The sequence below is a fragment of the Kogia breviceps genome, chromosome 16 (assembly GCF_026419965.1).
Source record: "Kogia breviceps isolate mKogBre1 chromosome 16, mKogBre1 haplotype 1, whole genome shotgun sequence".
Taxonomy (NCBI): domain Eukaryota; kingdom Metazoa; phylum Chordata; class Mammalia; order Artiodactyla; family Physeteridae; genus Kogia; species Kogia breviceps.
In genome coordinates, this window is record NC_081325.1 from 2,293,819 (window position 1) to 2,306,291 (window position 12,473).

General features: G+C 56.5%; 1 protein-coding gene across 7 annotated transcripts in view; it reads right to left on the bottom strand.

The window, feature by feature from the left end:
* Window positions 1-273: 273 nt before the first annotated feature.
* CRYL1 (crystallin lambda 1) overlaps window positions 274-12,473 on the bottom strand; it is a 76,914-nt gene continuing 64,714 nt past the window's right edge. For 4 of the 7 annotated variants that reach the window (XM_059041489.2, XM_067016419.1, XM_067016418.1 and 1 more), the window contains 3 exons: window positions 6,225-6,330; window positions 1,182-1,288; window positions 274-831 (listed from right to left, as the gene is read on the bottom strand). In XM_059041489.2, the coding sequence (XP_058897472.1) occupies window positions 718-831; window positions 1,182-1,288; window positions 6,225-6,330 (327 nt within the window). In that variant the 3' untranslated portion in view covers window positions 274-717. The remainder of the gene's footprint in view (window positions 832-1,181; window positions 1,289-6,224; window positions 6,331-12,473) is intronic. The other 3 variants (XM_067016420.1, XM_067016416.1, XM_067016414.1) reach the window with 1 other exon arrangement.

Consider the following 12,473-nt stretch of genomic DNA (forward strand, 5'->3'; position numbering starts at 1 on the left):
CAGGGTCACCCTGGCCCCGCTCGCGGCCGTGTCGCTGGCCACGCGCTCGCCGTGGCGGCGTCGGTGGGCTGCACGCCGCCCCCAGAAGCGGCTTCCCAAGCACACCCGGCCGCGGCGCCGTGGGAAACACCGGCCCGAACTGCGGGCCGTCCCCGAATGACAGACGGCTCCGAACAAAGGATCCGCTCGCCACTCGGCCGTCGCGGCCACTCGAGATAACGTCCGTCATCAGGACCACCGACTTGCGCAGAAAGAACAGAAGGAAAAGACGTCTTTATGGGATCAAACGCTTTTATTTGGAATAAGCATCAAGAAAATGAAGGGAGTTGCCTCATAAATGCACACCGAGTACTCAGCAAGAGGTCAGAAAATAATTATAAAAATGCTTTGCAGCGGATTAAAAGAACGTGAAACCGCGATCACGGGCTATGAAATGTATCCACGTGTAAATCACATGGGAAATAAATGGTAAAATCTTCAGACGATGTGCTCTCTTGCCTGCCCTGGTGGCAGGGGATGCAGCCCGCAGACCTCAGTGCTGCTCTGACCCCCAGCCTGGGGCACCGCCGCGTCCACCGGGGCTCCTGCCTAGTGGAGAACAAGTCGGGCTCGGCCTGCTGGGCTCCCAAGGCCTCCCAGCGCCCCTGAGCCGCCTGACGGGGGCTCGTGCTCGCAGCGAACGGGCTCCGGCACGGGCGGCGGTGGTCGCACGAGGCTTCACTGGGGCTGCAGCTGGCTCTTCAGTCTGGCAAGTCTCATGAGGCACCTGTCCCTCCACTCCCTCCTGGCAGCTAAGTGCTCTGGGCCATCTGGAACCTTCGCGCACATGGCCTGGGAACAGGAAAGAGAAAGACAAGAGGGAAAAGGGCGAAAGAAGCATGAAGAGCCACTAACTTAGCGGGAGGGAAATTACTCCTGTTCATGCAAACTCCGAATGTGCTTTCAGAAGACAAAAGAAGCCTGGCAGACCCTCAACTAACATAACTTTCCAAATCCAGAGGGGCCGACGGTTCCTTCAGACGAGTCAAAATGACCTGCCAGTTCCTTGGTCGCACCGCTCGGAGGGTCCCACGAGACCCTGACGGGGCGGTGGACAGTCAGGAACGTGGAACCTCGAAGTCAAGGCAGAGAGCCCGGCTACAGACGAATTCTCGCCTTCCACCGGCACGGAGTCTACACACCTGGTGCACTTTTTCAGCTGCGGCCCCGGAAAATTCTGGAATGGGCCCAAAGGTCTTTAGGACACGTCTCATGCCCTCGCTGTACCTGTCGCAGTAGCTTAACATACCTGCAAGCAGAAGAAACCGAGAATGCCCGAGTCAGAGGACTCTTGTCCGCGCTCAAACCAAGAATGTGTCCGGAGGGTCCTGCCCTGGGCTCACCCTCCCCCGTGGGTGGAGCAGGGCTGCGGGTGGGAAATGCACCCCGCTCAGCGGCCCCGGGCTCACCACTCAAGCCTTTCTCGGCAATAAAGGCCCGAGAAGCAACCCGACCTCCAGGCCTGGGTCAGCGCCTCTCAGGGACGCTGGGTCGGCCCACGTTCCTGCTTTGATTCCCCGACTATCCCATTCATCCTGTTTTCACCACAAGCGGCTCCTTCAACAATGTACCTGTGAGGTTGCTTGTGCACACGGCTCGAATGCATTTTCTAAGAACCAAAGATGTCAAGTTCCGCTAAACCCGTTGGCCTCTCTGCTCTTATCCCTGGATTCTAGCCGGCACCTGACCCACCGGTTGGTGGCGGCCTTAACACGGGCTCTTCACCCCAGGGGCTGGCTAGGCTGCGGCCGCTGGGTTAGGGCGCCGCCAGCCACCCGCCCCGACCTGCATCTGAGCCCCGGCCACACGACTTCCCACTACGCCCGCGGCTCCCGGGCCCTCAACGGAAGATGGAGCCCCAGGATTCCGGCGGAGAAGCGCATGGAGAGGCCCATCCTGAGGGCGGGAGGTGGGGGGACGCGCCGCAGTTAGGAGCAGCGCGCGAGCGGCGTGGCGGAGGCCGACCCCGAGAGGAAGCCCATCAGCTGCCCACACGCGGGGCGGGCTTGCCTGGACTGGGCAGTTGGCACACAGCGTGGCGCCCCCTCCCCCATCCCTCCCTCCTGCCCGCCAGGCAGCTCGCCTCGGGCGCCTGGCCCCGGAGCCGCTGAGCTGAGCTGGCAGTCAGGCTAGGAAGATAACAAGGGAACAAACAGAACTGCAGGATTTGCAGAGATCCAGCGCTGGGCCCTCACCGACCCCACGAAAACCCCACGAAAAACCCCACGTGATTCCTTTAAAACAAAAACGACCTCTGCTAGTTACACCTTAAAAAAAGAAAAACAATTTCGGTGGGGTTGCTTTTGGTGCATCTACACTGATGTGAAAGCCTAGATTGGCTGATTTCAACTGCATTTGTCCCAAAGCGTTTGCCTTCTCTCAGAGGGTGATAAAATGAGACCCACGTTGCCTTAGAAGAGAAAGTGGTTCGAAGGGTGAGAATTCGAAAGTGCAACGTTTCTGACGTTAGCACCTGCAGTTAAGTGGTGGACGCTCCCTTTTAAGATGAGGGGTTTCACTGCGTTTACCAGAAGCACCAGGGGACGGTCCAGAGCTCAATATTTACTTCACTGTGCCTATTTGTCGGTTTTTTTCAAACTCGAGGTGATAAAATGCAGACACAAATACAGCTTACTCGTGCTGGGGAAGCAGAGACGCTGAACCAATGAGCCGGAGACACTGAGTGAGAAAAGAGCAGGCAGGTGTGCTGCAGCCGCGAACTCACCCACTTTCAGAGAAACAAGCCGCCCCGGCCCCCAAAGCCCAGCAATGAGCCACGGGGCTCGATTCAGGTGCCGTGTTTCACCTCGGGGTCACTTTACGTTCTCTGAACGAGTGTCCCTCTTTCTCTGCCCCTGTGAAGTCACCTGAGTCTCCCAGGGGCTTTCTAGGACCTTTTTTTCCCTACTGCCTTTTATACAATTTGTAGTTTTAAAAGGGCTTTTATTTCTTCAGAACAGAATAAAATATGGTGAAACTCTTTACAGTTCATAACTTCTCCCCAGCTTGTTCAGAAAACCAATTAAAACTTCAGTCGCATTGGCATAAAAACGCTTTCTGTAACATGCACTCAGCTGTCAGGATAAACAGCCCGTTGTTTGTGGCGAGGCTGGGGGCCTCCACTCGCTGCAGACACAGGAAGTTCACAGTGACTTACAGTCGGGAGCCCTGGGATGCCTTATTGACAACTTTCCAGTGGAGGTATCACCCTCACTATTATTTGCAACACATCCCCTTCCATTAGAGAGTAAAAAAGGAGGCTTTTAAATATTTCCAACGATAATTTTGGCCTCTCTACACCATGAAAGGTGAATTGAGTGGGAATTATTCTAGAATAACAATTTCATTGAAAGTGGAAATTAGTGGCTTCCCTGGTGGCGCAGTGGTTGAGAGTCCACCTGCCGATGCAGGGGACACGGGTTCGAGCCCTGGTCGGGGAGCTAAGATCCCACATGCCGCAGAGCAACTAAGCCTGCGCACGGCACCTAAGACCCAACACAGCCTAATAAATAAACACGTAACTATGTAAAAAAAGAAAATGGAAAGAAAACAAACGACTTCCCCTTTTATCCCACTAGTCTGTCCTTCCCCCATATCTTCTTTACATCCATGCCCTCTGCTCTGTCAACAATACCCTCTTCCAGAAACTCACAGAGCTTAGCTTTTTAGAAGACTCTGAACCTAACTTCTTAAGAGATGCTTGTACAGAATAAGGAAAGACGGGGGCGGGGGGAACAGATTCTCATGATTTTAGATTTAGCTCATCTCACTGGTTTCTGACTTGAGCCCAGTGTCTCCACGCCGTGTATTCTCATGTCACCCGTGTTGGGTGGGGGTGGGGGGGGGTCACTGCTGCTATACCCTTTTTACAGGTGGGGAAACTGAGGCGCAGTGAACTGACGTGCCAAGGTCATCTCGCTTGCAGGTCAGCGGGGCACTGGCTGGCTCCACCAGCCAGACCCACCACTCTGAGAGCCGGCGCTGCCTTAAAAAGTAGCCAAACGGAGTAGGCATGCTGGCCTCCTGTTTCTCAGGTGCTATTTTATTAGATTAAAAACAGATCCTAAAATACCTCTACCACTTCCAGATAAACCGCAGCCTTTAAAGACTAATAACTAGCCTTAACCTGAGATGTCGGCTTTATATAAAACTATATCCAAAAGGAAGAATTCCTGATATATTCTGGTGACACCGTGAGGGATAACGGACATTTCCATTGATGCCAAGCCAGATCGCAAAGCTGTCTAACTCGGGTCTTTGGAATGCTCTGAAGTTGAAAACTACATCCGTCCACCACTATCATATTAAGCCAATTAGGTTTTCTTATCATTTCTGCTTTGTTCGAAAAATTGCTGTGGGCCTCCTTCCTGTCTGCACACTTTTTGATTCTTGAGTTTCTGGTTTCATCAGCTTCTGTTTCTATTTGTTTGAGAGTTAAAGCTGTTCTCAGTCTCTCTCTATAGATTTCTCGTGATACCTGAATTATCTTATTTTTCTCAAGAAAAAAAAAAAAAAAAAAGGAAGAAAGAAAAAGAAAAACATGACGGTTACCAGGCAGTGTCTACGTCCATTTCAAATGCTTAAATACGTTCTTCACTTTTAAGGTTCTGGTTGAAAAGAAACATTTGAAATTTTCCAAGGCTTCATTTTAATGAGCGATCGTGGGAACCCCTGCTCGCTGCTCCCCGCGCGGCCCCGCGCACAGCCCGTCTCCCCGCCCCCCCCCGGGGGGAACCTTCCCGGACTGAACCGCTTCTGGGCGCGCACGTGTGCGGCCGGGCACCAACGCATCTAGGAAACTGCTTGACTCACTCACTGGAAACTAGATTCCACCGATTACTGTGGTGACAAGTGACTGAACTAACAGCAAAACACCGTGGAACTCTCAAATCTACGTCCAACGGACGCCCAAGGGTCACCTACTCCGGCCCCCCGCCCCCCGACTCACTGCAGGAGTCTCCCCTCAACCCAAGCGTCTGGCAGGTGGGCACCAGCCTCCGGCCCCTCAGCTCCCCTCTCACAACAGGGCCTCTCGGCACGTCAGCTCCAGGTTCTAGAAAGTTCCGCCGGCCGTTTCCGGTCTTCTGGCTCCAGCCCCACAGAAGACACAGACAGACAGACACATACTACTCCGGTCACCTCCTTCTGGATATGCTCCAGTTTCTCAACACGTGCGTTAAATGCAGACCGTGGAGCTGAACACAACATTTGTTTTCTCTTTGTTCTCAAGTTTCACAAGTTAATAAACCTAATGCTTAAAACAATACACAAAAGTTGTACAAATTGATGACAACATAAAAAAGCACAAGGATAGGAAGTTACTTATCATTTCAGCCCCAAGAGACAGCAGCAGTAATAACATTTAGGTGACATTTTCCCAGATTTTTATGCATTGCTTTTTTGATTTATTTTGTCTTAATTTGTTGTAGGTTTTATTGCTTGTTTTTCAAATAACATCCTTTTTTTCAGTTGATGAAACTCTGGCTGAAAGTCTCATTCTTGGGAGAGTCTCCCCTTCTCAAGTTATTTTTCTCTCAGTGTCACCAGCTCACTGGCTCTCACCTTCTCCCCCAGCCCCTGGAGGTCGGCTTCTGGTGCAGCTGCCGGCCAGGCCTGCCCCCCCAGCTGTCACCTGCCCTCCTCCCGCAGAAGCCCCTCCTCCCGCAGAAGCCCCTCCTCCCGCAGAAGCCCCTCCTCCCGCAGAAGCCCCTCCTCCCGCAGGAGCCCCTCCTCCCGCAGAAGCCCCTCCTCGGGCCTCCCCCGCCTTCTGGAAGGAGACCCACGCTCAGCAAACACGCCCAGAAGCTGCTCCAACTTGGGCAGAAGGTGTGTGCAGTCCAGGTTCCGGTGGTCATGTCCCCAGTCCTATTTCTTGTTCTAGCCTCTGTAAAGCACTTCACCGTCGTTCTCAGGAAACACAGCTCTGTCTTCCTCAGGCTGGAGGGCCCTGGGCGGTGTCGGCAGCACCTCGCCCCCGCCCCCCGGTTCTTGCCACAGGGAGGTGCGAGGAGCCCGAGTGGACTTTCACCTCAGCCCCTCCCTGTGAATGACGGACGGGCCACTATCTCCTGCACGGCACTGTTTCTATTCAGTTGTAAGAAAAGGCAACGTTGACCGTTACAAGACCATGAAAAACACTAAACAGCTCAGAATCCCACCTGGGAGCCGACGGAATGGAAGCCTACCTTCGGCGTTGAGGTGCATGGTTTCCAGGGGCCCAATGAACGCGTACCGCATGCCCAGGCCGTCCGACATGACGAGGTCAAGGTCGCCCGGGGACACTACTCCTTCCTATGGAGAGAACGGGTGAGGCAAGGTGGTGAGTCCTCAGGAGAGACCGTTTCATGACCATCCTCATCCTGACTTCTCTAGAGCGGGATCCCGAAATTCTCTGCAAAGCGCTAGCACAGGTTTCATCAAACGCGGCATCACAGAACCGTAGTGTGCAAACGGATCCTGAAAGGAGAGCGTGCTGCGAAATGGTCGACCACCGATTCAACCTCCGGCCCCTGCACCGTCCCCGCTTCTCTAACCTGCAACCCGTGTCCCATCAGAAGAAAAGGGCGGAAGGCTTCTCTGCGCGTCTGCCTAGGGCCTGGGGCTGTCGCAGGAGTCGGAGAGCCGCCCTCCAGCCTTCGTCCGCCCGCGAGCCCGGCCGTGCTCAGCTTTGGATGCGTTCGTAAAAGAGCGCCGTCCTTTGGCGCAAGGCAGCTTCGGGCAGCGTGTGCGCGCGCGCTGCCCCCACGGCCCTACCTTGCACGCGTTCACCAGGCTGGCAGGGTGGCCGCGAAGTCTCCGGCCCTTGTTTCCGGCGCGGCTTCCTCCACGTGGAGAGGCCCCGCTTGGGGAACAGGGAGTCGGGGGTGGAGGAAGCCTGGACCCTCAGCCCCGGCGCGCACACGGCCCCCGCCCGGCGCCCGCCCTCCCTCCCCCGGGCCGGGGGCTCCACCGCCAAAGTCCAGGCCCCAGGAGGCCCGCGCGCCCCTCGCCCCTGCGGCCCAGCTGCCGGGGGAGAAAACAGTCCCTCGGGCCCCCGTGGGCGTCTGCGAGGCTCGGGGAGGCCGGGGGCCCACGCAGGGCAGGGGTGATTCGGGGCGCCTGAGGACCCTGGGTGAGAAGCCCCTTCCGCGTGGCTGCGCACACGGGCGCACGCGCGTGTGACACGTGGGGACACGCGGAGCCGCACGCGGAGCCGAGAGCGCGGCCCCTCCAGCACGCCCGGCCGGCTTCCTGACTCGCCCAGAGGCAAACATCCCGACTTCTGTAACAACCATGCCTTCCTCCACATTCCCGAAACGTGGAGTCTGCATTTTGCCTGCTTCTCATCTTCTTGCAGATGGAGTCACAGTGCGTTCTTTTCTGACGTGCGTCTTTCCCTCCACCTCACGCTTTTAAGATTCACCAGGGCCGTGCGTGGCTGTAGGCGTCCATCCTCGCGGCTCCCTCACCCATCCTACCGTCGGTGGACATCTGGGCCGGCCTCCTCTCCGCCGTCAACGGCTGCAGAGCCGCGGCCTGGCGCGCCCTCCACTGGGCGCCGATGTGGCCGCACCTGTGTCGCTGTCCCCAGCTGGCGCGGACCCGGGGCTTCCTCTTGGTTCCAAACCATCCCTGGGTTCACCTGACTGCTACTGAGAGCAAATCAACTCGGTTCACTCACAGACTCACCGGCCGCCCGCCTTCCCCTCCTGGTGGCAGAGCTGGGGAGGCGGGGGGGAGGGCATCGGCACCGCGAGGAAACACGGAACACAAGGCCCGTGGTTCCTCCACCCAGAACCACCAAGAAACCACTGCTGGTCCGCAGGGTCCTGCCGCCTCTCTCCCCCGCTCCCTCTGCGCCATGTCTTGGGCAGGAAGGGTGCCTCCTGGTCCTCTCCCCAGGCCTCCCAAAGCCACCTAGCAAGGCATTCCCACGCCCAAGGCTCGGGAGGGCGGTGAAAGGCAGCCACGCAGGGGCTGCCGACGCTCCCTCAGCCCTGGCCCCCAGGTCAACATTCCAACAGCCTCGGGTTTCCATTCCACCACCCAACTGGGAAGGATGCGGACCTGGAAGCCAGCCTGGGCCTGCGACGGCGTTTGCCTGACTCTCTTCTCCCAAAACTATGTTCAGTACTTGCAGAGCCGACTTGCCAAGATTTCAAAATACCCACAGTGAGCCACGCAGAGCAGTTACTTTTTGATCTGTAAGCACTGTGAGCTCTAACAGTGAGCCGACGAATCGAAGCGTCAGAGGGCTTCTCCATCACCCGACGCCCTCACATGGGGGAGGGCCTGCACTTCCTTCACTCCTGCTTCATTCACGGAGGGCGGCCGGTTTTTTACCAGTTGCTATTCATTAGCTGAACAAGTTAGAAAAGAGAAAACGTTTTAATATTTCCTCCTCCTAACTGCTTCTTTCTGCCCTATTTGACTTTTCTGAGGCAGATTTCTCTAAGCTTGAGTTTTTACCCAGAAGCTAAATCCAGAGAAAAGAAACGGCCATGAGAAAGTCAGCCAAGAGGCTCACTGATCAGGGTTCCATGTCACCGGGGCAAATGCCCGGGTTCCTCCCTGCTGCACTAAGCGCAGAACTACAGCTTCATGTTCCGGATATTCTGTGAAGGTCAAGTTGTGCCCTGAGCTCCACTCCACCCAGAGCCTTAGGGCCACCTGTGGCCTAGATGCTGACATTATCAATAATAACTAAATAAATCCTTGCAATGGCACGAAAGGCAGGCCAAGCGCTTGAGTTGAATGGATCTGGTGACGACTCCTTGGATAGAGACGGGACCCCCGCGGCGGTCTGAGGACTGAAACCCCCTCATGCCAGTGTGCCTGCGGCCGTCAGTATAGCCATCAGTACTTCCTCTATCTCGTGGTGAAATTCTCAAGTCACACGTACAGGGAAAAGCCCCAAGTGGTTGAAAGTTTCCTAAATCTCAGACAGGGCGATGAACACTAGGGTCACTGCTAGTTCGAAAGGTGGTTTGCATCGTGTCCTGAAGAACCACTGCGGGAGGAGAGCCCAGCCAGAGTGGGCAGGAGCTCCTTCACTGAACACCTCCTGCCTCAACTCACCTCCTTTAGCTAAAGCCTAAGACTCTCCGCAATGCACCAGCACCCAGCCACGGCCTGGGCACACACTTTGCACCTGGCGTGCTCACAGGAGCTTCCCGGACTGCCGCCCACAAGCAAGGTGCAAACTTCAAGTGCAGAGAAAGGTCTGGGATGTATCAGTCAGGGTCCCACCAGAGAGACAGAACCGCTCAGTTATAGACACGCCAAGAGATTTTTGCCAAAGCGTCAGCACATCTGAGATCCAGGGCGGGAGCCGCCGGTGGAAACCTCAGCCCTGCCCTTATGGCTGTTCAGCTGAGTGGATGAAGTTTGCCCAGATTATTGAGAATAATCTCCTTACTCAAGTCAACTGACTGTAGCTGCTAATCGCATCTATAAAACACCTTCAGAGAAACACGGGCAAAGCCTGTGTGTGACTGAAGGACCCGGCCCGCTGGCCCCGCCCGGCCCAGCCCAGCCCAGCCCAGCCGATCGCAGGGGACAGAGGGGAAGTTCAAAGCACGGTCCCTACCCTCGGGCATCCTGGGTCTGGCACTTCGTGAGCAGGGAGAGGAGGATGGGAAGACACCACTAAAATAAGGACCGTGGCGCTCGGCCTGTCCTTCGGGGGGGACGCGAAAGAAGGGGGAGGCGGCGGGGGTCTTGCGTGGCTCAGGAATGCAAAATCTGCGGAGGGAAGAGCCCGGGACCGTTTCCTCTACTGATGACCAGCTGCACAGGAATCTTCTTCCTTCTAATCACCCCCTTCCCGTATTAAATCGTCCTGTTGGATGCACATATTTGTGGCGTGGCCTCAGAGTCTCTCGCTTTTCTCACGTTCCTCATGCCACCTTTCCTTGTCTGGTTCTTTTTTACTATTGCCCAGCTTTTGATCTTCTTCTTTGTTTTGCTCTACTTTTCACCACACTTGGTCCCGAATTTTCAAGCTTCTCTTGTGCAAACGCTTCTCCACCTTGGCCAGCACCGTCACCACGAGGAACAGACCTGCCTTCCAGGAATCTGGGCGAGGATATATACAAGTTCCCCCAACCGGAGCTGTCCAGGCTTCAATCCAGCGTCTTAACCGAGACAAAAAAATGTCTTAGTGTGTCAGAGGACGAAACGCAACCTCCAAGGGCGTGAAGGAAGCCTGCGCTGGTCCAGCGTCACCCCCCGTCGGGGGCCCAGGAGAAGGGGTTATGGAGAAAGAGGCCACCTCAGGCTTAGGCCCCGATCCCCAGAGACATTCAGTGTCAAGCCAGACGCCAGTGACCCCGGTGCAGAGACAGTCAAGCCCGAGTCGAGGCACTGGACTCTTTAGAAAAAGTCCATCCCTGCAGCCCTTATGAACAAACGGTGCGGACTAATAACGTAGATCGTGGAGTTTAAACTAAGGACCGGGCTTCCGTGGGTGGCGCAGTGGTCGCAAGTCCGCCTGCCGATGCGGGGGGACGCGGGTTCGAGCCCCGGTCCGGGAAGATAGCACGTGCCGCGGAGCAGCTGGGCCCGCGAGCCGTGGCCGCTGAGCCTGCGCGTCTGGCATCACGATGACGAGAAGTCGGGTTTTTCTCACAAGAAACCAGCTAGAACCCCGGGTTAGTTCCTTCCGCTCACGTACGCTTGCGTGTCTTTGTTTGCCACTCTCTTCCCCCAGCACTGCGTCTCCCACGCCCGGTATGAAAACCGGCTCCGGGGCAAGAGTGACAGAGCCGTGACCCGCCCGCTCCCACCCACACTTGCTTCCGGGGAAAAGGTGAGGCAAGGACAGGACTTGGACAGGCGGAGGAGGGCAGACTGCTAAGTGCTGCCCCGCCGCCCCCCGGCGGCTGTCGGGCCTGTGAGCCGCTCAGCACCACGTGTCTTCCTGCAAGCGGGGCGGGGCCGTTGCTGCGGGGTGACACAGGCAAACCGCGCGGCCCTGGACAAGAGCTGGCTGGACGCGCTTAGCTGATGCAACAGGACGCTGACTCATACGCAGCAAACCCCGCACCCGGCGCCTCCGAGGGGGCGCGGGGCAAGGAGACGAGAGCTCGGGGTGGACGGTCCCGGCCGGGCCGCCGGGAAGCGAGGAGCAGACGGGGCCGCCCCGTCGGCAGGCGTCCGGCCCGACGGGGCGGTTTCACTGCCGGAATTGTCCTGGGAGAAGAAGGCGCCAGACCGTATGTGCAAAGAGGCATCGTACGGCAGAAGACTTGAAAGGACCTTAAAACAACCCACAGCAGGCGAAAGATTAGATTTTTTTCAAGAGGATCAGTGAAATGAAATCTCATGAAGCCACGAGAAACGAATAAAAAACTCGAGGAAAGTATTCTTAACAGAGACTAGGCAAGAACGCAGAAAAATAAAAGCAATTTGACTCAGGGTAGGGAACATAAGCGGTATTTTCCCTTTGAATATTTTTAAGAATAAAGCTTTTAGCAGAAAGAAACCAACAAATTGAAAAGAGGCGAAAGACTTTGTCTTAATCCCGGGGATGGTGCAGAGCTGTCCGGGCCGCGGCGGTGACGCCCTCATGGGATTTTTCTCACTTTGCTGCGCTGGTACCAAAGCTTTCAGGGAGAAAAACACCAGTATTATGAGTCGTCTGGACCTTAAATACAGTCACAGCACAAGGCATCCGTTTGTGCAAACAGAAGCGCGCCGGGGCTCGGCGCGGTGGTGGAGCCCTAACTGGGGTCGTCCGGGAACGGGGCTCCCGACACAGAGGTGGGCGCCAGGCAGCGGACGCCCTCGGCCCCCACGCCGAGGCCCACCCGGCCCGTCGCCGCCTACCCCTCACGACCAGCCGCGGAGCTTGGCGCCTCCAGGGCTGCTCCCGCCTGCACCTCGGGAAGCAGGATGGCCGGGCCTCCGGCTCCCTGTCCCAGCCGTCACCTGCGGCCTCGCCTCTCTGCTTGTTCTCCTACGGACGCCCCCCCCCCCCCTTTCCAGCTCACCGCAGCGGGAGGACCTGAAAGCCATCGCTTGCCCGGTTAGCTGAGGGTGAGGGTTAGCTGTCAGGTGTTAGAGTGACAGCATTTCATTTCATTTTCTTTTCCTTTTTAAAGATTTTTTTTTTTTTTGGGGGGGGGGACGTGGAACATCCTTAAAGTCTTCAGCGCACTTGCTACAATACTGCCTGTGCCCCGTGCCCTGATTTCCCGGCCCCAAGGCACGCGGGATCCCAGCTGCCCACTGGAAGGCGCAGCCTCGGCCACTGCCCCGCCAGGGAAGTCCCTGATGTTCGTGTAGAGCGGTTAGAATACTCGCATAGGGGCTTTCACTGTAAACACTGCTGACGTAACCCCAGGCATGCCAAGCGGGTTTTTAAAACTGAGTGTGCGGTTGGTGCTTTCATTATGTGTATCTGTTAACGGGGCTGCAGCTGCCTCTAAAACAATAAGCCAGGAGCATCTCTC